Source organism: Arabidopsis thaliana, chromosome 4, assembly GCF_000001735.4.
Source record: "Arabidopsis thaliana chromosome 4, partial sequence".
Taxonomy (NCBI): Eukaryota; Viridiplantae; Streptophyta; class Magnoliopsida; order Brassicales; family Brassicaceae; genus Arabidopsis; species Arabidopsis thaliana.
Window position 1 is genome coordinate 13,317,036 of NC_003075.7, and position 19,487 is coordinate 13,336,522.

Below are 19,487 nucleotides of genomic sequence, written 5' to 3' on the forward strand. Positions count from 1 at the left end.
TAACATTTTTCCCTTTCTCAAACTACATTCTTTTTTTTAAATGATTTTGTCAAAGCTACGCTGAATAAAAAAAAAGTGACCGAGATAATTTTATTGATTCAAATGTGGAAAATCTTAGAACAGTACATAAGAATGAAAACCGAAATAAAAAAACAAGAATATGATTTTTATAACATTAAAAAGACAAAAACAAATTTGTCTAGAAGAGAAACCCAAAGGCCAAAGTGGCTACCGAGGCGAAGAAAGCGGGGATGGCCAAGGAAGCATCGGAGGTAGGACTCGGAGCTGGAGCCTCCACCGCGGCAGCCTGTTGCACCGCAGAGAAAGCCATCGCTGCCACCAAAACCGCCACAAAGAGTCTCATCTTCATTGCCTCCATTGGGTTATCTCTAGGTGGTTCTTGAGAAAGCACGAAGAGACTATATGTTTAGTGTTTTGTGGTGTGTTTTGATGTGTTGTGACTTGTGGTTTATATATACACATAGATGCATGTAAGGCCAACTGTGTAATTATCACTTTACAGTTTGATTAACACATCAACACAATTAATCATTTTCGAATTGTTTTAATTCTTTGTATTTGGTGAACAAAAACTTTATTAGCACATCAATCTCTGTAAAGCCAACTGAGATCTTAGTTGAAAAAGAAAGAAAAAATAAACAGTTGGAAAGAGTACTGCAGCTGATTTTAGTTATGTCATCGCCTTTTGTTTTTTATTGTAGAAATGAATATAATATGTTTTAGTTCTTTGTATTTTTTAACTAATACAGTTCATAGTAGGAACGTTTTCTCTCTGATAATAAGAGTGAAAGAAATAGGAAACTGTTTTTTTTTTTCTGTGACGGTCGTGAAATGAATAGAAAATAGATAAGAGAAGCAATGAGCTGTTTGGAATTTGATTGATGGTTCCATGTGCTCTCTGGTATATAATTGGCTCAATCCATTTCTCCCCCAATTATTGCTCAATATTCGATGAAACAAGAACTTATAAACGTAAGTCTCCATTTTATAAGAGAACATAAAGATGAATTAGGTATTTTCTAACAAAAGTATTTATCATTTTTTGTACTTCTACATTTTGAAATTTATCTGTTATTCTTTAAGTTTTAGAACTACGAAGTGCTATCATTTAATCATAAATAGTTTCGTCACGCTATCAAACTTAGTTCCACTATATTTCTCTGATTAGCAGGTACAAGCTCATGTTATTGCCTATTGCCCATACACAGTACTGGCCATACAAGACTTTCATTCAAACCAAAAGAAATAAAGAAATGAAGAACCGTGAAACTCTCCCATTTACACTAGCCTTTTTTCTTGGAAGACAAGAAACCAAAAACTCACCACACCAAACCTAGAGACCCAAGAAAGTTAGCTTAAAAACAAACACCGTCCTTGATCTTAGAGTTGATTATATCTGGATACAAATCCATAACGATTGAGACTTGCTATTAAATGAAAAATGAAGATATCTGTCTCTCGCAGAGCGCTCAAGGAGTACAGACATTTTAACACCAATACCGAGGTAGCTACTTTCAATACCACTTAAACCGGATGATTAACTCAAAACCTCTTGATCTTTACTCATTTTTTTCCCCAGAAGTTATGAACGAACACAAAACAAATCTAAGACAGCAACATTTGTCTTAAACATCTCGAGGTAAAACCGAAATGATGGTCTAATCATCAATGACTATACTTCAAAAAAAAAAAAAAAAATCTAGACATATTCACATGGATACAAACTGTAATCAAGAAACGAGATTCAATTTTCGGCAAATCGCAAGAACTACATTAAGAACAGAGAGAAAAAAGAGGAATTTTACAAAAGGAAAAAAAAATGAAAAACTTTACAATGAAGATAACATTATCGAGTTTGATGATTTTGATCACTCAAAATGCAGACGAAAGTGATGCTGATATGTAGCGATGGAAGAAGAAGAGGAACCATAAACATAAACGTGATCACGATCGTCTTCCGCAGTTTCAGGATAGAGCAAACCTGGAGAAGGAAGACATAGACAAGTCAAGAGACATAAAGCCAATCGACCTAATTGCTGGAGCGGAAAGAAGCAGACTAGCTCAAGCATCTCTCGGCTGCTTATACGATCGGACGGTGGGATCAATCGTAAACGCTGCCAAATCTCAGCCGACAAATGGGCTACAGACATAACCGTCTGGCCGTTGAACACCATGTTCATACACACACAGAAAAAAAAACTGTAACTGAATGATGATTCCGTGATTTTCGTTCAATTTGTCTGTGTATGTGTATACAATGTACAGAGGTCGGGGGCTTTTCTAGATCTTGCCACGTTGACTTCCATGTTTAGTCATCATCATTGATCGAATAGTTCCTAATCCATTTTTAAAAGTATTTTATTGATTAAACAACTAGGAAATAATCAAATATGAAGCCTTTTTTGAGTTAGTATTTGAACAAAATTAAAGGATTCTACACTATATTTCGTTTCGATTCTTCAACAATAAGAATTCTTGCAAATTATTAGAAGTAAACCTACCGGAGATCTGTTAATATTAGTTCCTTTTTAATGTATTTTTGGGTTATGTTCTTTAGTGAATTGATGAAATATTATGTTAACTTCTAGTTGAAGTGAGAATGATGAGACTCGCAAGCTAATGTGTCTATAGAATTCACCTTAACCCATTGAGCTACATTCTCTATAGGTTTCACCTAAATTGCAAGTTACCACTCTTTGTTCTAAGTAAAACTCTACAAAGGAACATTCCTAAGCTACTTATTGATCCTAACAATTTGTTATAGCGTTGATGATAAAAGTTAAGCTATACATAACAAATGGAGACATCTTTCAAAACAGGCCTACTGTTAGAGGAATTAGACGATCTAGCTATTAACAAGTTTAGACCTAAAAGTGAGAATGATGTGGCTCGCGAGCCTATGTCTTGTTGAGTTTGTCACAATGATTGATTATATATTATTAATATAAGCTTGAGTTTGAATTAGTTATAAGAGTGTGAGTGATTTGTAGCAGCAATATGTGTCAAACTAGATCTTTCTCCGGCCGTATAACATCAATGGAACGACTTCTTGGTTGGATCTTTCTTGCTCTTACATTACTACTTCACTCATCAATTCAAGCAACAACATCAATTTCTCATGTAAATCACTAATCATTAATCCTGTGCATGAATATACCTTTTCATTTGCAGAATTTCTTTATGTTTGGATTTGGCATGTCTTCCAGGTTTACGTTGTATATTTAGGTGCTAACCGGCTAAAAAACGCTGCTTTGGCTTCAAGCCACCACCTTCATCTTCTTTCTAAAGTCTTCACAAGGTTACCTTCTTCAAAACTCATCTCTTCTACAGTCCTTTTTTTCTTGTCAGTCAATGATCTCGTCCATGAATTTTTGGAGATGTCGTTGTAGCAAAGACGATGCGGAACAATCCATGTTGTACAGTTACAACAATGGCTTCTTAGGCTTCTCAGCAAAACTCAACTCAACACAAGCTGCTTCTTTAGCAAGTAATACTTCCATCTTTATATTTTGGCGGCAATATAGTTCTCATCATTAAAGAAATCGGTTTGGTTTTGGTTATCCTTGAATAACGAACTTTTTATCGGAACCAATAAACATGTAATCTAATCGAACCAGTTCCATTTCGTTCAGTTACACTAAGACCGGTTTGGTTAACCGGGAAACTATTGTAGAATTGAACCAGGTCATAACGGTTTTCAAGAGCAAAAGCTTGAAGTTGCACACAACAAGGAGCTGGGATTTCTTAGGTCTCGCCGTTGACAATGCCCGTCGTACTCCTCCGCCGCAGCTCGCCTATGGATCCGACATTGTCGTCGGAATCTTCGATACTGGTCTCTTGTTTATTCCCGACTCTTCTTTGTTTCAGGGCTCTCATTTTGAGCATTTCATTGAAACTTTTGTTACTTTCAATTTTAGGAATCTGGCCGGAATCGGAGAGTTTCAGGGAAACGCCGGAGGCGAAACCTATACCTTCGTCATGGAACGGAAAATGCGTCGGAGGGGAAGACTTTGATCCATCTGTACATTGCAATCGTAAATTGATCGGTGCTCGATTTTACCTCAGAGGATTCGAAGAGACGTACGGAACAATTGACTTTACGCGAGATCCTGAATACCGATCGCCGCGAGATTACCTCGGTCACGGCACACACACAGCTTCCACCGCCGTCGGATCCGTTGTTCGCAATGTCTCCGGCTTCTTCGGTCTTGGACGCGGCACTGCTCGCGGCGGAGCTCCATTGGCTAGGCTAGCTGTGTTCAAGACGTGTTGGGGGAAGGATCTGGAAGGTGTTTGCACGGAGGCTGATATCTTAGCAGCTTTTGACGACGCCATCCACGACGGCGTCCACGTGATTTCGGCCTCTTTTGGCTATTCGCCGCCGTTATCTCCGTTTTTCGAGTCGAGCGCAGACATCGGGGCTTTTCACGCAGCGGAGAGAGGAATCAGCGTGGTGTTCTCTACCGGAAACGATGGCCCTGATCCTGGTGTTGTTCAGAATGTCGCTCCTTGGGCGGTTTCTGTCGCAGCTTCGACAGTTGATCGGAGTTTTCCCACCAGAATTGTTATCGACGGTAGTTTCACTCTCACGGTACTCCCCTTAAATCCTGTAGTCAGAGTCAAATTACTGAAAGATTGATTCTTGTTAGCCTCAGAATTAGAAAGAACAAAACTTTGAATAATTCAATCTTTCAGGGTCAGAGCTTGATTTCTCAGGAGATCACTGGTACATTAGCTCTTGCAACAACGTATTTCAATGGAGGGTAATTGCTCAAAAATCTTCTAAAATGTTGTATTCGAATTCAATTCGTGTCACTTTCTATACATTTTTAGAAGACACTTGCAAATCCGTAGCTTATTAGCAGCATTGGTGTATAACTGTAAGGACTGATATGTGCAGGGTTTGCAAATGGGAAAACTGGATGAAGAAATTGGCCAATGAGACAATAATTCTGTGCTTTTCTACTTTGGGTCCGGTTCAGTTCATTGAAGAAGCACAAGCTGCTGCTATTAGAGCGAACGCATTAGCGCTAATATTTGCAGCCTCACCAACCAGACAGCTCGCTGAAGAAGTAGACATGATCCCAACAGTTCGTGTTGATATTCTTCATGGGACTAGGATTAGGAACTATCTTGCTCGTTCGCCTACGTAAGCCACATTATTCGGTTATACATTTTGTTTCCATGCGCTGAGCTAAAAAACGGTTAGAGAAAAGAAACTCATAAGAATTCTTTTGGTAAAAATGAAGAGTGCCAATGGTGAAAATTGGACCGAGCAAAACGGTTATCGGAGAGACTACAGCACCCTCCGTTGCATATTTCTCTTCAAGAGGACCTAGCTCACTATCACCTGATATTCTCAAGGTACAATCATCTACTTTTTGGTTCATTCAGTCTGTTGCATCAAGTTGTATGTTTGAGAATGCAATTGTGTTGAAGTATTTGAGATATAGTGAGTTTAAACCAGAACCAAATTTGTCACTTTACTGAATATTGTTTTTTTGGTGTATCGATGGTTTATGCAGCCAGATATTACAGCTCCTGGCATTGGGATATTAGCAGCATGGCCTCCTAGAACTCCACCTACTCTGTTACCAGGAGACCACCGATCTATTGAGTGGAATTTCCAGTCGGGAACTTCAATGTCATGTCCCCATGTGGCTGGAGTTATGGCGCTTCTCCAGTCAGCTCACCCTGACTGGTCACCTTCTGCTATCAGAAGCGCTATCATGACCACAGGTTCTATTTCTAATAGGCCCTCCTCATATGTTGTTCTTACAAACCCAAGTCTGATATTGTTATATCTTATTTCCGTTTCCAGCGTATACAAGAGACACAAGCTATGACTTGATCCTCTCTGGTGGTTCGATGAAGTCCACTGACCCGTTTGATATTGGTGCCGGGCATATAAACCCTTTGAAAGCCATGGACCCAGGTCTGGTTTACAATACCAGAACCGACGACTATGTGCTCTTCATGTGCAACATTGGCTACACGGACCAAGAAATTAAGTCCATGGTTCTCCACCCAGAGCCTTCGACAACATGTCTTCCGTCTCACTCGTACCGAACAAATGCAGATTTCAACTATCCGTCTATTACCATACCGAGCTTGAGATTAACCAGGACAATAAAACGTACTGTAAGCAACGTCGGTCCAAACAAAAACACAGTTTATTTCGTGGACATCATTAGACCCGTGGGAGTGGAAGTTTTGATCTGGCCGCGGATTCTGGTGTTCTCGAAGTGCCAACAAGAACACTCATATTATGTTACATTCAAGCCCACTGAGATTTTCTCTGGTCGGTATGTATTTGGGGAAATCATGTGGACAAATGGGTTACATCGAGTTAGAAGTCCGGTGGTTGTGTTCTTGAGCAACGCTGGTTTTCTTGCAAGCAGTTAAATTAGACGGAAAGTCACTACCGTAGGGCTCAAGTTGAAAGAGCTATGGTTTGTTTCTTTTGTTTGAGATTTCCCGGGCACACTTTATAAATAGGAACTATAAAAAATTGCCACAACTGGTGAAACTTGTTTAGTGTATTTAAGCATTTTTACCAAGCACAATTTACGATTAATGATGATCTTTAGTCTTCTTTACCATCAATAATCCAAAGCCTAATGTTAATTACAGTGACAACGGTTTGGTTTCCGTTTAAGTTTGGTGTTGGTTCCCCCTGAAGAATTTGGGTCGGTTTATTTCTGGTTCCGAATCAAATTGGTTCTCGTCAAATCAACATGTTTTATGATAATCTAGGATTCTAGGGTTTCTTGGCTCCTCTGTTAAATCCTCTCATGAAAATTGAAGATTGGAGTTTGTACGACTTGGCCAAAATCTTATGATTAAAACAGTTCAACGAGTCAGCTTCTGAATCATCTGGTCTCATCCAGGAAGCACTAAGGAACGAGCTACGACGGTAACTCCCGAACAAATCAACTTGTATAAGTTTTTGTGATAACTATAAATGTAAGCTTTTGTTTTGTTTTATGAACTTCTTTAGGTTCTCTAATCCAATCGTAGACTTGTCCTTTGGCCACTAGCTGAAAGTTTGGGAATCGAGAGCATTGGTTCACATGGACCGTATTAGTCAACTTTCGGATGATTTGCTCTTGCAAATATTGTCGTTTATTCCGGGAAAAGATGTTGTGGCCACAAGTCTTTTGTCCAAAAGGTGGCAGTCTCTTTGGATGTTAGTTTCGGAACTTGAGTACGATGATAGCTACCACACTGGTGATTATAAGAGCTTCTCTCAGTTTGTTTACAGGTCTTTGCTATCAAACAATGCACCTGTTATAAAACATTTGCATCTGAATCTTGGCCCTGACTGTCCCGCTATAGATATTGGACTATGGATTGGTTTTGCTCTTACTCGCCGTCTGCGCCAGCTGAAAATTAATATTCGTACTTCTTCCAACGATGCGTCTTTCAGTTTGCCGAGTAGCCTATATACCTCTGATACATTAGAGACCTTGAGACTCATCAATTTCGTTCTATTGGATGTTCCTTCTTCAGTTTGTCTCCCGTCTCTCAAAGTTCTACACCTTAAGACTGTTGATTACGAAGACGACGCATCTCTTCCAAGTCTTTTATTTGGTTGTCCAAATCTTGAAGAGTTGTTTGTGGAGCGACATGATCAAGACTTAGAAATGGATGTCACTTTCGTGGTGCCTTCCTTACGACGGTTATCCATGATCGACAAAAATTATGGACAATGTGATCGATATGTGATAGATGTCCCTTCTTTGAAGTACCTTAACATTACAGATGACGCAGTTTACGACGTCCGTCAAATTGAGAACATGCCTGAGTTGGTCGAGGCACATGTTGACATTACTCAAGGAGTTACTCACAAGTTTCTGAGGGCTCTTACTTCTGTCCGACAACTTTCTCTATGTTTATCACTCTCAGAGGTAATATTATTGAATCTGTTTTACATATTATTATTCCTCTCAATATTTACTTTGTGTTGTTGTTGTGTATATTAAAAAAAACAGGTTATGTGTCCTTCTGGTATAATCTTCAGTCAGCTTGTTCATCTGAACTTGTCTACAGTTGTTAAAGGTTGGTGGGATCTTCTTACTTCTATGCTCCAAGATTCCCCCAAACTCCAATCTCTCAAACTCATCGATGTATGTGATCTCTATAATATGCTTTTATCTGGTTTAGTTTCCCAATATAATTTGACTTATAACTCTGTCTGATATGTTGGTCTTAGAAACAACATGAGTCGGGTCTTTGTGGGATAGAAACCCCAATTGGTTGGAAGCTGCCGAGTTCTGTTCCCGAGTGTTTGTTGTTTAGTCTAGAGGCATTTGAGTGGATTGGATACAAAGGGAGGCGAGGAGATAGAGAGGTGGCAACATATGTCCTAAAGAATGCTGCTTGTTTGAGGACAGCAAAGTTCTCTCCAGAGTCTACTGATGTGGGAGAGAAGTATCATATGCTCAAGGAGTTGGCATCAGTACCTACAGCTTCAACTTCGTCTAAGCTTCTATTCGACTGAGAATAGTAATATTTAGGTTTCTTGGTATCTCTCGTTTATGATTTGTGTTTAGTTTTTGCCAAGACTGGTTTAACAAAAAAAAACGCTTGATGAACCATGTCAAACCCAGTTTGCTTCTCTTATGTAACTCAAAACTCAAAAAGTGTGACTTGGCGTCTAATAGTTTTGGTAATGTATATCTCAAACGAGGCATGACCATCTCTGTTTTTAGATTGTGTCAATGACACACAGCTTCTGATCTGATTCCCTGAAACATTGCACAGCTTTACCATCTTCTCATCTATGTTTGACCCAGCATATTAACGTTCGCAAATGATTGGTGACTTCAAAATTAGCACAATCTGTATGTAACTTAATTACAAAATGGTAATTTGGCATTGCACCAACACAGTATTTTGCCCCTATATCTCTGATTAGGGTTTTACTTTTCACTGAAACAGGCCTATTCCTTATAAACGGCGAAAGAAAGAGAGGTTTTCGACCAGGGTGGACACGAAACGAATATTCGGGATTTTGGTAGTATTTGTGGTCCAATTTGCTACGTCCGAATAGTTAATTTTCTGTTTTGTATTTGCTTCGAAAGTAACCGAATATCCTGCTGCCCAGCTATCCGTTAAAATCTGAGCTATTTGTCGGATATTCGATTTTTTATATTTCATTAATATATATATATTAAAAAATATTAAAAGAAATCATAAATTTAATCCAAAATAAGTAATATTTCATTGATTTTTTATTTTATTTTAAAAAATAAAAGTTTAATTTGATGAAAATAAACTTATATATAAAAAGTGTAACATTATTAATATATATATGTAATTATCTATAAACATATATATATTTATAATGGATCGGAGCGGATATCCACCTATTTAAATTTTATTATTTGTTATTTGCTCTGCTTTTAACGAATATTACTTTTCAATATTTAATTTACCTCATACACTTACGGATATCCAGATTTTTCGAATCAAATCGAACCGAATAACGGATCAAATCGAAACTAACAAATATTTTGCCAAGCACGAATCTTTAGTTCGCGAATTTAAGCTCCTGGTTACTTTCTTCTAGGGTTTTCTATAATTATGATTCCTCTCGTCTATTCTAGTCCTTAATTAGTCGCCGACGACAAAAAGAAAAAAAAAAACCTAGAAAGCTTGACAAACAAGGAACGACGCATATCTCCAAACAATCAGTGTAATTTCTGTGATTCTCTGTTTCCTTTTGTTGTGTCTTTGATTCGGATATTTGTTTATCCTCAAGTCTTTCATCGTTTGGTTTTGTAGTGTTGACATGGACATCATCAGTCAATGTCCGGATCACTTGCTCTTGCGAATACTGTCATTTATTCCGACAAAAGATGTCATCGTCACGAGTCTTTTGTCCAAAAGATGGGGATCTCTTTGGAGATGGGTGCCAAAACTTGAATATGATTTTACAAGACAAAACATGAGATTCGTGAAGTTTGTTTACAGGTCTTTGCTACAGAATAACGCTCCAGTTCTCGAGAGCTTGCATCTCAAGAATATTATCCTTTATGCTGAATGTCGTACCGTAGATATTGGAGGATGGATTGATATTGCAGTTAGTCGGCGTGTGCGTGAGCTGGAAATTTCTATTAATTGTTCGGATGAAAAATTCAGATTGCCTAGTAGCCTATATACATGTGGAACGCTTGAGAGCTTCATACTCACCATTAAACATTGCCATCTTGTGGATGTTCCTTTAGCGGTCTGTCTCCCTTCCCTCAAAAAACTACACCTTAGGTGTATTGGTTGGGCATACAACGCAACTCTTCTTAGGCTTATATCCGGTTGCACTAATCTTGAAGAGTTGCGTTTAGCACGACCTGATGATGATGGCGACTATATTATGATACATGAGGCAGGCAGTACTATAGATTATATGTCCATCTTTGAAAGAAGGTATATGTTTGAGTTTATGTTTGATCAAATGTTTGGAAAGGGTAGTAGTAATGGGATCAATGCTCCTTTGAAATACTTTTCTATTTCTAATAATTATCGTATCCACAACTTCCGTGGGATTGAGAAAATGCCTGACTGGGTCGAGGCACGTATTGCGGTTACTGGTGGAAGTCACAAGTATCTGAAAGAGATTACTTATGCCAAAGGCCTTTATGTATGCTTATCAGTCTCAGAGGTAATAACAAATCTTGTGATTTATTTACATATATATATATTACTGTTCCTCAGTAATAATATGACTGATGTTGAAACAGGTTATGAATCCTTACGACATGATCTTCCACATGCTTGTTGACCTTACGATATGTACATGTACTCAAGGTTGGTGGGATCTTCTTACTCATATGCTCCAAGGTTCCCCCAAACTACGGTTTCTCACACTCACCAATGTATGTATTCTTTTTATTTACTTTTAGTTTGGAAAATATGATTTTGAGAAATGATAACTAAGTCTAAGTTGTTCTTAATTGGTATTAGGACCATTGCCGAGAACTTCCTAGTTTAGAGACCCCGGCCTGCTGGAAACGGCCGAGTTCTGTTCCCGCGTGTTTGTTGTCCAGTCTTCAAGCTTTCACGTGGAGTGGGTATAAAGGGAGACAAGGAGATAAAGAAGTGGTAAAATATGTCCTGAGGAATGCTACTGGCTTGAAGAAAAGGATTTTCATTTCAAAATCAAATGATTTTGGAGAGAAGTTTTGTATGCTCCAGGAGTTAGCATCCGTACCAACGCCTTCGCCATCATGTCAGCTTCTGTTCGACCGAATATTTTAGTCTGGAGATCAGAGATCTTGTTGATTCTTAGATATTTGCTTTCTTGCTCTCCAAAACCAAGTATTAAAGAATGATTATAATGGCTCGGTTTACTTGTGGTTTGGTTCAATTTGTGTGTTTTTAACCTATAACATTTTAGTTCGGCTTACTAATTCAAACTTGTTTGGCCTGAGTTATCTGAGAATCGATAATACAATCAGATATCTGATCAGTAGATAATGTTTTCAGATGGAGATCATCAGTCAACTGCCGGATGATTTGCTCTTCCGAACATCTTGTCTTTCTCTACTAGAAGTATAGAAGAGACCTTTTTTTTTTTTTTTTGCTAAAAATGTTAATTTTCATTATATGAATAAGAGGCTTTTACAAAAACGAAAGGCCTATACAAGAGTAGCCGAGGCAAAAAATAAAACAAGGCTACAATAGAGATTTTGGGAAGATATAAGGTTAGCGAATCCAAAGCACCATGAGGTTGCGCCATCTCTTTCTGTGGTAACGAGAGGAGATGATGTTACGAATCTCGCGGTCGACAATCTTGAAGATGATAAGAGGTGCGATCCTAAGATTGTTATGGAGGACATTGTTGCGCTGACGCCAAATGTTGTAGATGATAGCATGGGCTGAGACTTTTCTGAGGAGGGAAGGCGCCGAAGTAGAGGAAGAACGCATCCAAGAGAGGAGCTCTGCCCAAGAGCAAAACAGCCTCTGTCGCGGACATAAGCGAGAAAACGCTAATCTCCAAACCTGAGCCGCAAATTCACAGGAAAAAAGGAGATGGTCTCTGGACTCAGTCTCAATAGTGCATAAGCAACAATCGAAAGACTGGATATGGCCCCAAGAGGCAAGCCTTTGACGAGTTGGGAGTCTATCCAACTGACTAATCCACATGTTGAAGGCATGCTTAGGAACAGCACCCTTGAACCAAACAGCCTTTGCCCAGTCCAATTCCGGTGCTCTTGGTCTAATAGCATCCCAAGTCCTTGCCGAAGAGAACCTTGACAAACAACACCGCCAACAACCCAATCAAAGGAGTCTTCAATTGTAGCAGGAGAGGGGGTCATGATGGTAGAGATGTGTTCATGGATGGCTTGAGCTGGAGCAGACCGAGATAGGGGGAGCTTCCAGCCATTAACACCAAGAGCCTCAACCACCCTAGCGTTAAGAGGGATGCGAAGTGATCTGGAGCCATAATCACCCATAACCTTTATCAGCGGGCCAAGGGAAGTCCAACTGTCATGCCAGAAGTGAGCTATGCGGCCATTACCCAAGTTGCATTTAACAAACTGCTCCGCCAAAGGTCTAAGGAACAAGAGCATACGCCAAGACCATGGATCTGATGGGGAAGGAGCCACATCCCAAAAAGACCTGCTTCTAAGATGGTGATGAGAGTGCCAAGAAACCCAAAGCGAACCTTGATGATTAAAGAGAAGCCAAATAAGACGCAAACAAAGCGTTTTGTTCCACTCGGAGAATCTTCTAAGGCCAAGCCCACCTTCATTTTTTGGGAGGCAAAGAGCAGACCAAGAGACCTTTGCTCCTCTACTACCATCAATGTTTCCCGCTCAAAGGAACCTAGCACAAAGGCTTTCAATCTTCTTAATGCAACCCTTTGGCAGCAAGAAAGTGGACATCCAAAAGTTGACGATACCATAGATAACGGAAGCAATAAGTTGAACTCTACCTGCGTAAGATAAACAATTTGTTGCCCATGATCTGAATTTTTTGGAGATTTTTCCAGGAGAGGCTCATATTCAGCGATGCGCAACTTCCTACACATAAGCGGAAGCCCAAGATACCGGATAGGGAGGCAGCCTTGCGGAAAACCATAGGCCGCCAAAGAGTTTCTCTCAGCCTGCTCTAGACCAGCACAAAAAAAATGACTTTTGTCGTTGTTCACCTTTAGTCCAGACCAAGAAGCAAAGTCCTCAAGAGTCTCACAAATACCGTGCAAGGAAGAACTACCACCATCAAAGAATATCATAACATCGTCGGCGAACATCAAATGAGAGATGGAGAGATCAGAAGCTTTCGGGTGGTAGCGAATGTAACCTGAGTCAAACCGAGAATTGAGCAACTTTGAGAAGACTTCCATTGCAAGAACGAAAAGGTAGGGAGAAAGAGGGTCACCCTGTCGCAGCCCTTTAGCACTCTTGAAAAAACCACCACAACAACCATTTACAGAGACAGTGAAAGTTGGTGTGGAAATGCATTGGTGAATCCAATTAATGAACTTAGTAGGGACCCCAAGAGCAAGCAAAGCTGCAATGATAAATTCCCAACGCACCGAATCAAAAGCTTTTCGAAGATCTACCTTTAACATACCTCTCAGAGAGATGTTCCTCCAATTGTATCCGTGAACCATCTCAGTGGCAAGCAAGACATTCTCAGCGAGGAGCCTTCCAGGGAGAAAAGCTGATTGAGAAGGAGAGATAACACAAGAGAGCAGCTTCTGAAGACGATCTGTGAGAAGCCTAGCAATGACTTTGTACAGGGTATTCATGCAAGAGATAGGTCTAAAATCTGAAGTACAAGAGGCATTAGGAAACTTGGGAATGAGAACAATGGTAGTTGCATTCCATTGCTTAAGCAAGTTACCCGAAATAAAAAATTCTCTCACAGCAGCGGTGACCTAAGCACCAATGCAACTCCAAGCTGCCTTAAAGAACTCAACCGGAAAGCCATCCGGGCCACAAGCTTTGTTACTAGGGAGACCAAAGAAAGCAGCCTTGATATCTTCATCAGAGAACATGGCTTCCAAATCAGCCACCTGAGAATAGGGACATCTGTAAGTAAGCAGCAAATTCATGTCATCTTGCTCCAACGAATAAGGGTCGTTATCATCACTCAGGAGATTTTCAAAATAAAGAGCACAGTGGTCAGCGATGCCTTGTTGCGAGTCAATTTGGGTCCCTGAATCATCCACCAAAGTAGTGATAGTGTTAACAGATTTCCTGGAATCAGCCATTCTGTGAAAATAACGTGTGTTGCCATCACCCTCCGCAAACCAAGTCACTCGGGAACGTTGACGAAAAAAGCTCTCTTCAGCAGTGGCAAGGATCTGCCATTTACGTTGAGCCTCTAATTCATGAGCAGCATTTTCCAGGGAGGGATTATCAAGAGTAAGATTTTGAAAACTCAAAAGAGTCTCATGAGCCTCCTCAGTTCTTTTTTCAAGGTTTGAATAATTCAGCCTACTAAAGTCTTTGATTGGTTTCTTCAGAGCCTTAAGCTTCTTTGACACCCGGAACATAGACGATCCCACCACATTAGTCGAGTACCAAACATCCCACACCAAATTTAAAAACTCCGGGTTTTTCAACAAAAAGTTAAAGAACTTGAAGGGCCGCTTCGCTTTGATCGGGTCTAATTCCAGCACAACACCACAAGATGCATGATCTGAAAAATCTGGCGGACCAAACAAACCAAAAGAGGATGGGAATAAGTTGGACCAGCTCTCATTGACTAAGATGCGATCAATCTTCTTTGCAACCGGTCTAGTTTTACTTTTATTCCACCAAGTGAAAGAGCTGCCTTTGTAAACAAGATCAGACAGTTCAGCATCCAACAAACATTCTCTAAAGTCTCTTATCCTCCTATCCACATTGAGTGAAACATGCCTAGAGTGCTCATGAGGATGAAGAACCTGGTTAAAATCTCCTAGCAAGATCCAAGGTCTATTAAAAGTGACCGGAGAAGCTACCAAAGCAGTGATCTCTCTCCATAACTCTTTTCTCTTATCATCTTCGTTGGCCGCATATACCACAGAGATAACAATCCAAGTGCGAGAATTAGGGAAAAGAACCTCGCAAGTGATCATCTGCAACGATTTGGCAACAATAACAACCTCAACAGATGGGTCCCATAACACCCATATCTTCCCTAAATCTGAGAAACCATAGTTCTCATCAAAAAACCAACCAGGCAGCAGAGCATTAATAAACTTCTTGTCCTTTGGTTGCTTCACGTGCTTCTCTATGACGCCTCCAAAAATAGGCCTATTGACCTTAAACCATTTTTTAAAGCCGTTACGATGACTAGGAATGTTAAAACCACAGGACATTCCAACAAAAAATTTGTGTACACATATTAATGACCTTAAACCATTCTTTATAGAAGAGACCTTGATTTTACTTACTCTTGCTCCAAGATTCACCAAAACTACACTTTCTCAATACTAGTCATTTTATACTCATTAAAGAACTTTCCCGACTAAGATTGTCTGTTTGGTCAATCTATTTAGATGATTGGATTCCACGACATATGTACCAGCGAGTGATGCTCTTTTTTTGGTACCTGGTGGTTCTATTTACTTCCGGTTATGTTAAGAATTTTGTGAACTAATCATGTTTTTTTTGGGTTAGCTCGCCTCTGCCGTGCTCGAAGTCTGACTGGTTTGGCTAGAGTTACTGAAACAGAGTTTATTTGCTATTGTTTAAAATGTTTAGGCTCATCTAAGATTAATTTAGGTTGAACTAATATATCCTGGAGAGTTTATGGATGAACTAATTTAATAATGAGTATCAAATATGAGTTGGTAGATAAACAGTAGAAAACTAAGGCCTCAGAGATCTTGGTGGTAAACCAATCATCAACTGAAAGAACAAAGTTCTTCATCAAGAGTAGCAAATATTTTTATTACATCACTGGCCTCATTCAAAAACAATTCAAAAGTGGAACTTATTTTGGGAAATCTATATCGATGATGGTAAAATCAGAAGTAGCTGGTTTGTGATCACATCTTTCCCGAGGGAATTCAAAGGGAATCCGAACGATTTTTTTCGTCATCTTTTACCATCAAAAAAATTTATCAAAGAAAATGTCATAAAAGACCTCAAAAAACGTTTTCTAAATCGGCGAAAAACAAAAAAGGTGTTATGATGATGATGATGAGTCAGAAGTAGCTGATTATATAATCACATGTTTCCCGGAGGAATTCAAAGGGAATCCGAATGATTTTTTCGTCATCCTCACCATCAATATCAATACTGCTCCACAAAAGTTCCAATATTCAACCAAAAAATAAACACAAAACATTCAAATCTACGACTAAGAAGAAAACTACAGATAAGGCTTTGCTAATGAGATCACTAAAATCGAATTTCGCAGAAAAGATAAGAGATCTAAGAAAGAAAACGCTAATCTAGAAAAGAGAGAACGAATAAGCCGTGAAGTTGTTTGATAAATCAAGAAGAAGAGAGAAAAAAGTTATATATATACGCCGCGACGAAGAGGTTTGACTACGAGAAGAAGCCCTAATAATCTCTATGCTTGACGAAACGCTGCCGTATCCTCATTAGCTCTCTTGGGCTTTTTGTTTTTTTGGATGGGCCCATTACTTTATTTATTCCACTTTTCTCTTATTAGTACCGTGAGGGGGCAAAACAACCCTGTTCATGAATTGGAACCATAAGCGGAAAAAAACATCTATACGAAAAACCTGATTATACAGCTTTGTTTGTTCTCAAATATGGGACACAAGTGAAGGAGGAGGATACAAAGACAGAAACATGAAAACTACTACATAAATTAATACTATCTTATGGGCAATATATTAATACAGACATGAGTATGCTGTGTTCTTAGCAATAATCATGTTGACCTGCAATGGATAGATTCAGTCTCAGGTATCAAAAGCTTCGGACCAGAAGCGGTCTGTCAAGACAGAGAGCGACTTTGTCGAATATATAAGATCATCGGATCAACACTTTGCCTACTAGCGACTTCCGACGACCAACATCTTGAGGTTGCCTGCCTCCTAACGAAGATGCGGGTTTTGTTCTAATTTAAACCGACACTTCTTGCTTCAATTCTAAAGCTTGAGGTGTTGATGTTGTTGCTCTATCCTTGACAAATGTCCTTAGGCATCCGTTGATTATGCGTGGTGCTGATCCATCGCAGAACCGTTTTGCAAGATCAACAGCCTTTTATCACATCATAGTTGTTAGTTAGTTCACTACACAATCAAGGTCATCATATTGCAAAGCTGACCGAAGATGGATCTACATTTAAAGAAGACAGATACCTCGTTAATGACAATCGGGTGTCGGGTTTCAAGGACTGCCACTTCAGACATTGCCAAGTGAAGAATCGAAAACTCCAATATTCTTCCAGCTGGTGCACTCTGTGAATAGATCCAGCAACATCTATAAGGCATTTATTGATAGTAAGAGATGAAAAAATATGTAGACAATCACACAGCCAAAATAAGAAGCTGCTTCTAGAAACTCAAGCTAATTCTAAAGCAACTGTTGAGCTCAGGCTGCAAACAGCTAATATTAATGAGAGACAATGGAAGAAACTGATCAGCATTGAGGCTTTGAGTTTGGTGGTTCATTATTTTTCAACTATCCAGTATTTGACCGGAGTTGAAGTTCAAATGTTCAATTTATACCTTCCAATCTGGCGGGGAAATTTTCTCGATGATAACGACATGACTATCCCATTTATCAACTACCGCAGCCAAGAGTTTCTTTGCAAACCTTTGGAAAAACACATAGTGGGAATAAGGTGGTATTCACAATTTATTTCCGAATAGCAGCAATTACTACACATTATATATTTTATAGATTACCGTAAAACAAGTTTGCTGTACACCAGCTTTGGGGGAGCTGAAAGCACTTCGGCTTCTGCAGGAAAAGGAGAATAAACAACAGTTCACATGTTACAAGATGGGAAATTCCCATGAGCCCATCCAAACAAGAGTCTCTTTGCCATATATGAGTAAAGCAGAAGAGAAAACTTATTTTAAGAATAAGAGACCTACCGATTTTCGATTCTTTTTCATCATGGCGCACAAGCTCATCTTCTTCTTCTTTTGTTTCTGTTTTAACTGGGGGTCCTCCAAAGCTCATGTGGTTGTATTCCAACAAAGAACTCTTGTCAAACTCGTATCCAGGCTCTGTACAAACCGAACAATATGCATTGAAGTTATATCACAAGCAGTTAAATCACGAAGAATCAAGCAAATGATCCACAGAAGTTACAATGAGATTCCTACATTCATGACTGTGTTGCAGATGGAAACAGAACATGATAACAAAAAATACGTTTGGTTGATACTTACCTCTTCTTGCGTTTATTCTCTTCTCAAAGAGACGAATTGGGTCAGAGCCTTCTAAGCATGCGGCATAAAGTATTACACTGTCAATATCATCCAGCAACATGATCAGAGAGGGTAGATACATCATTCATATTGATAGGAGATAATCATATCAAAGTTCAATTTTTTGGCTGAAATCAAGTAAAAAGAGAGAACTAATGGCTTAATACTTCTACCCTCGAGAAAAATTGACTGTTGAGTGAGGCAAGGTTCTGGGTTTAGGGTTTTAGGTTAAACCTTAAAACCCAGACAATGGAACACTAAGTTGAGACTTATTCTTGTCACACCAAGCCGCATAGATGACTGAATCGTTTCCAATTCTAGTAAAGGCGAATTTTCATTTGCAGCTAAAATTTCCAATTTTTTTCAAATCAACGAAACGATTACGATTTCAGAAACGCTTAAAGTGAGAAAACGAAGCTTACAGAGCGAGCTCGCGTGCGGCTCGAGGACTGCTTAATCGGCCGCTCTTATCAATCTTCGGCATCGGGACATCTTTCACCTCCTCCGCGGAAATAGTCGGCGTACGGAGAGCGCTTCTAGTCGGAGAGAGAAATAGCCGTAGTGAAGACGATGACGAACGTTTATTTCCCGTTCGCAGGGAAACCAAGTTCGTTGGCCGGAGCGAATCAACCAATGTAAATCCTATAGAACGGTGAGAATCTGGTGAAACATTACTGGAGAAGTAACAGAGGTTCGAAGAAGAACGTAAGCAAAGCGGCGAGAAGGTTCCCTCCATTTTTGTTTCGAGCTCTTTTTCTGCTTCGCCGTGTTAGTGTGAGAAGCAGATAACGATATCCGTAAAATTGAAAAAAAAAACAAAATATCTCCGGAAAAAAGGATTAAAAAAAAAAAAAAAAAAAAAAAGAAGCTGAAACACACGACAACGTTTTAGTCTGATCAAAATGAAAGCCAAAAAATGTGGCCTATACAGGGATCGAACCTGTGACCTTCGCGTTATTAGCACGACGCTCTAACCAACTGAGCTAATAGGCCACTACGTTTCTAAGTGGTGCACTTAGATATTTCTCTCGGAATTTCGTAGATTGTGATTCTGTGACAGTTTTCTTTCAAGACAAGTATCAAGTGCAACAAAAAAACATCGGAT

At 39.4% G+C, this 19,487-nt stretch overlaps 5 protein-coding genes, 1 long non-coding RNA gene, 5 other non-coding genes and 1 pseudogene across 15 annotated transcripts; 5 read left to right on the forward strand and 7 right to left on the reverse strand.

Annotated features, from left to right (window-relative positions):
• Positions 1-17: 17 nt before the first annotated feature.
• Positions 18-605, reverse strand: AGP13 (arabinogalactan protein 13). The gene has a single exon (NM_118765.3). The coding sequence runs from the start codon at positions 377-379 to the stop codon at positions 200-202; it is 180 nt and encodes a 59-aa protein (NP_194362.1). The 5' UTR covers positions 380-605; the 3' UTR covers positions 18-199.
• A 605-nt stretch (positions 606-1,210) lies between these two features.
• AT4G07575 lies at positions 1,211-1,411 on the forward strand. Its single transcript, NR_142147.1, has one exon. It is a non-coding gene; the product is annotated as an other RNA (long non-coding RNA).
• Positions 1,412-1,702: 291 nt separating this feature from the next.
• Positions 1,703-2,251, forward strand: AT4G07585. The gene has a single exon (NR_144094.1). It is a non-coding gene; the product is annotated as an uncharacterized misc_RNA (transcript).
• A 1,121-nt stretch (positions 2,252-3,372) lies between these two features.
• UNE17 (Subtilisin-like serine endopeptidase family protein) lies at positions 3,373-6,638 on the forward strand (the record flags this gene model as incomplete). 2 transcript variants are annotated; one of them, NM_001341795.1, is made up of 8 exons in its annotated part: positions 3,373-3,508; positions 3,695-3,853; positions 3,939-4,612; positions 4,717-4,784; positions 4,922-5,170; positions 5,271-5,385; positions 5,547-5,760; positions 5,843-6,638. In NM_001341795.1, the coding sequence occupies 8 exons, from the start codon at positions 3,373-3,375 to the stop codon at positions 6,424-6,426; spliced, it is 2,199 nt and encodes a 732-aa protein (NP_001328493.1). In that variant the 3' UTR covers positions 6,427-6,638. The 2 variants fall into 2 exon arrangements, with proteins under 2 accessions (NP_001328493.1, NP_567744.1); NM_118766.2 differs by having other exon boundaries at positions 3,695-3,860; positions 3,904-4,612; positions 5,843-6,539.
• Positions 6,639-7,094: 456 nt separating this feature from the next.
• On the forward strand, positions 7,095-8,555 carry AT4G26340 (F-box/RNI-like/FBD-like domains-containing protein; the record flags this gene model as incomplete). Its single annotated transcript, NM_118767.3, has 3 exons — positions 7,095-7,931; positions 8,016-8,150; positions 8,237-8,555. The coding sequence occupies 3 exons, from the start codon at positions 7,095-7,097 to the stop codon at positions 8,522-8,524; spliced, it is 1,260 nt and encodes a 419-aa protein (NP_194364.2). The 3' UTR covers positions 8,525-8,555.
• A 1,262-nt stretch (positions 8,556-9,817) lies between these two features.
• On the forward strand, positions 9,818-11,280 carry AT4G26350 (F-box/RNI-like/FBD-like domains-containing protein; the record flags this gene model as incomplete). The annotated part of the gene is made up of 3 exons (NM_118768.1): positions 9,818-10,684; positions 10,764-10,898; positions 10,987-11,280. The coding sequence occupies 3 exons, from the start codon at positions 9,818-9,820 to the stop codon at positions 11,278-11,280; spliced, it is 1,296 nt and encodes a 431-aa protein (NP_194365.1).
• Positions 11,281-11,727: 447 nt separating this feature from the next.
• AT4G26360 lies at positions 11,728-15,340 on the reverse strand (annotated as a pseudogene; the record flags this gene model as incomplete). Its single annotated transcript has 1 exon — positions 11,728-15,340.
• Positions 15,341-15,798: 458 nt separating this feature from the next.
• Positions 15,799-15,876, reverse strand: AT4G26365. Its single transcript, NR_142355.1, has one exon. It is a non-coding gene; the product is annotated as a snoRNA (small nucleolar RNA).
• Positions 15,877-15,980: 104 nt separating this feature from the next.
• On the reverse strand, positions 15,981-16,077 carry AT4G07625. Its single transcript, NR_142148.1, has one exon. It is a non-coding gene; the product is annotated as an other RNA (small nucleolar RNA).
• Positions 16,078-16,167: 90 nt separating this feature from the next.
• Positions 16,168-16,250, reverse strand: AT4G07635. The gene has a single exon (NR_142149.1). It is a non-coding gene; the product is annotated as an other RNA (small nucleolar RNA).
• A 366-nt stretch (positions 16,251-16,616) lies between these two features.
• AT4G26370 (antitermination NusB domain-containing protein) lies at positions 16,617-19,196 on the reverse strand. Of its 3 annotated transcripts, NM_118770.3 has the most exons (7): positions 18,805-19,196; positions 18,344-18,420; positions 18,044-18,178; positions 17,852-17,906; positions 17,672-17,759; positions 17,303-17,401; positions 16,617-17,201 (listed from the first exon to the last, which is right to left on the reverse strand). In NM_118770.3, the coding sequence occupies exons 1-7, from the start codon at positions 19,116-19,118 to the stop codon at positions 17,064-17,066; spliced, it is 906 nt and encodes a 301-aa protein (NP_567745.1). In that variant the 5' UTR covers positions 19,119-19,196; the 3' UTR covers positions 16,617-17,063. The 3 variants fall into 3 exon arrangements, with proteins under 3 accessions (NP_567745.1, NP_001320069.1, NP_974622.1); NM_001341796.1 differs by having other exon boundaries at positions 16,657-17,201; positions 17,852-18,178; positions 18,805-19,195; NM_202893.2 differs by having other exon boundaries at positions 16,689-17,401; positions 17,852-18,178; positions 18,805-19,195.
• A 105-nt stretch (positions 19,197-19,301) lies between these two features.
• AT4G26375 lies at positions 19,302-19,375 on the reverse strand. The gene has a single exon. It is a non-coding gene; the product is annotated as a tRNA-Ile (tRNA).
• Positions 19,376-19,487: the final 112 nt, after the last annotated feature.

Excerpts from the sequence above, each read along its gene's own strand:
- AGP13 (NM_118765.3), bottom strand. The coding sequence starts at position 379 with ATGGAGGCAATGAAGATGAGACTCTTTGTGGCGGTTTTGGTGGCAGCG.
- AT4G26370 (NM_118770.3), bottom strand. The coding sequence starts at position 19,118 with ATGGAGGGAACCTTCTCGCCGCTTTGCTTACGTTCTTCTTCGAACCTC. Across the intron at positions 17,760-17,851 it reads TACAGCAAACTTGTTTTACG|GTTTGCAAAGAAACTCTTGG; the intron begins GTAATCTATAAA and ends GTTTTTCCAAAG. Across the intron at positions 17,202-17,302 it reads ACCCGATTGTCATTAACGAG|GCTGTTGATCTTGCAAAACG; the intron begins GTATCTGTCTTC and ends ATGTGATAAAAG.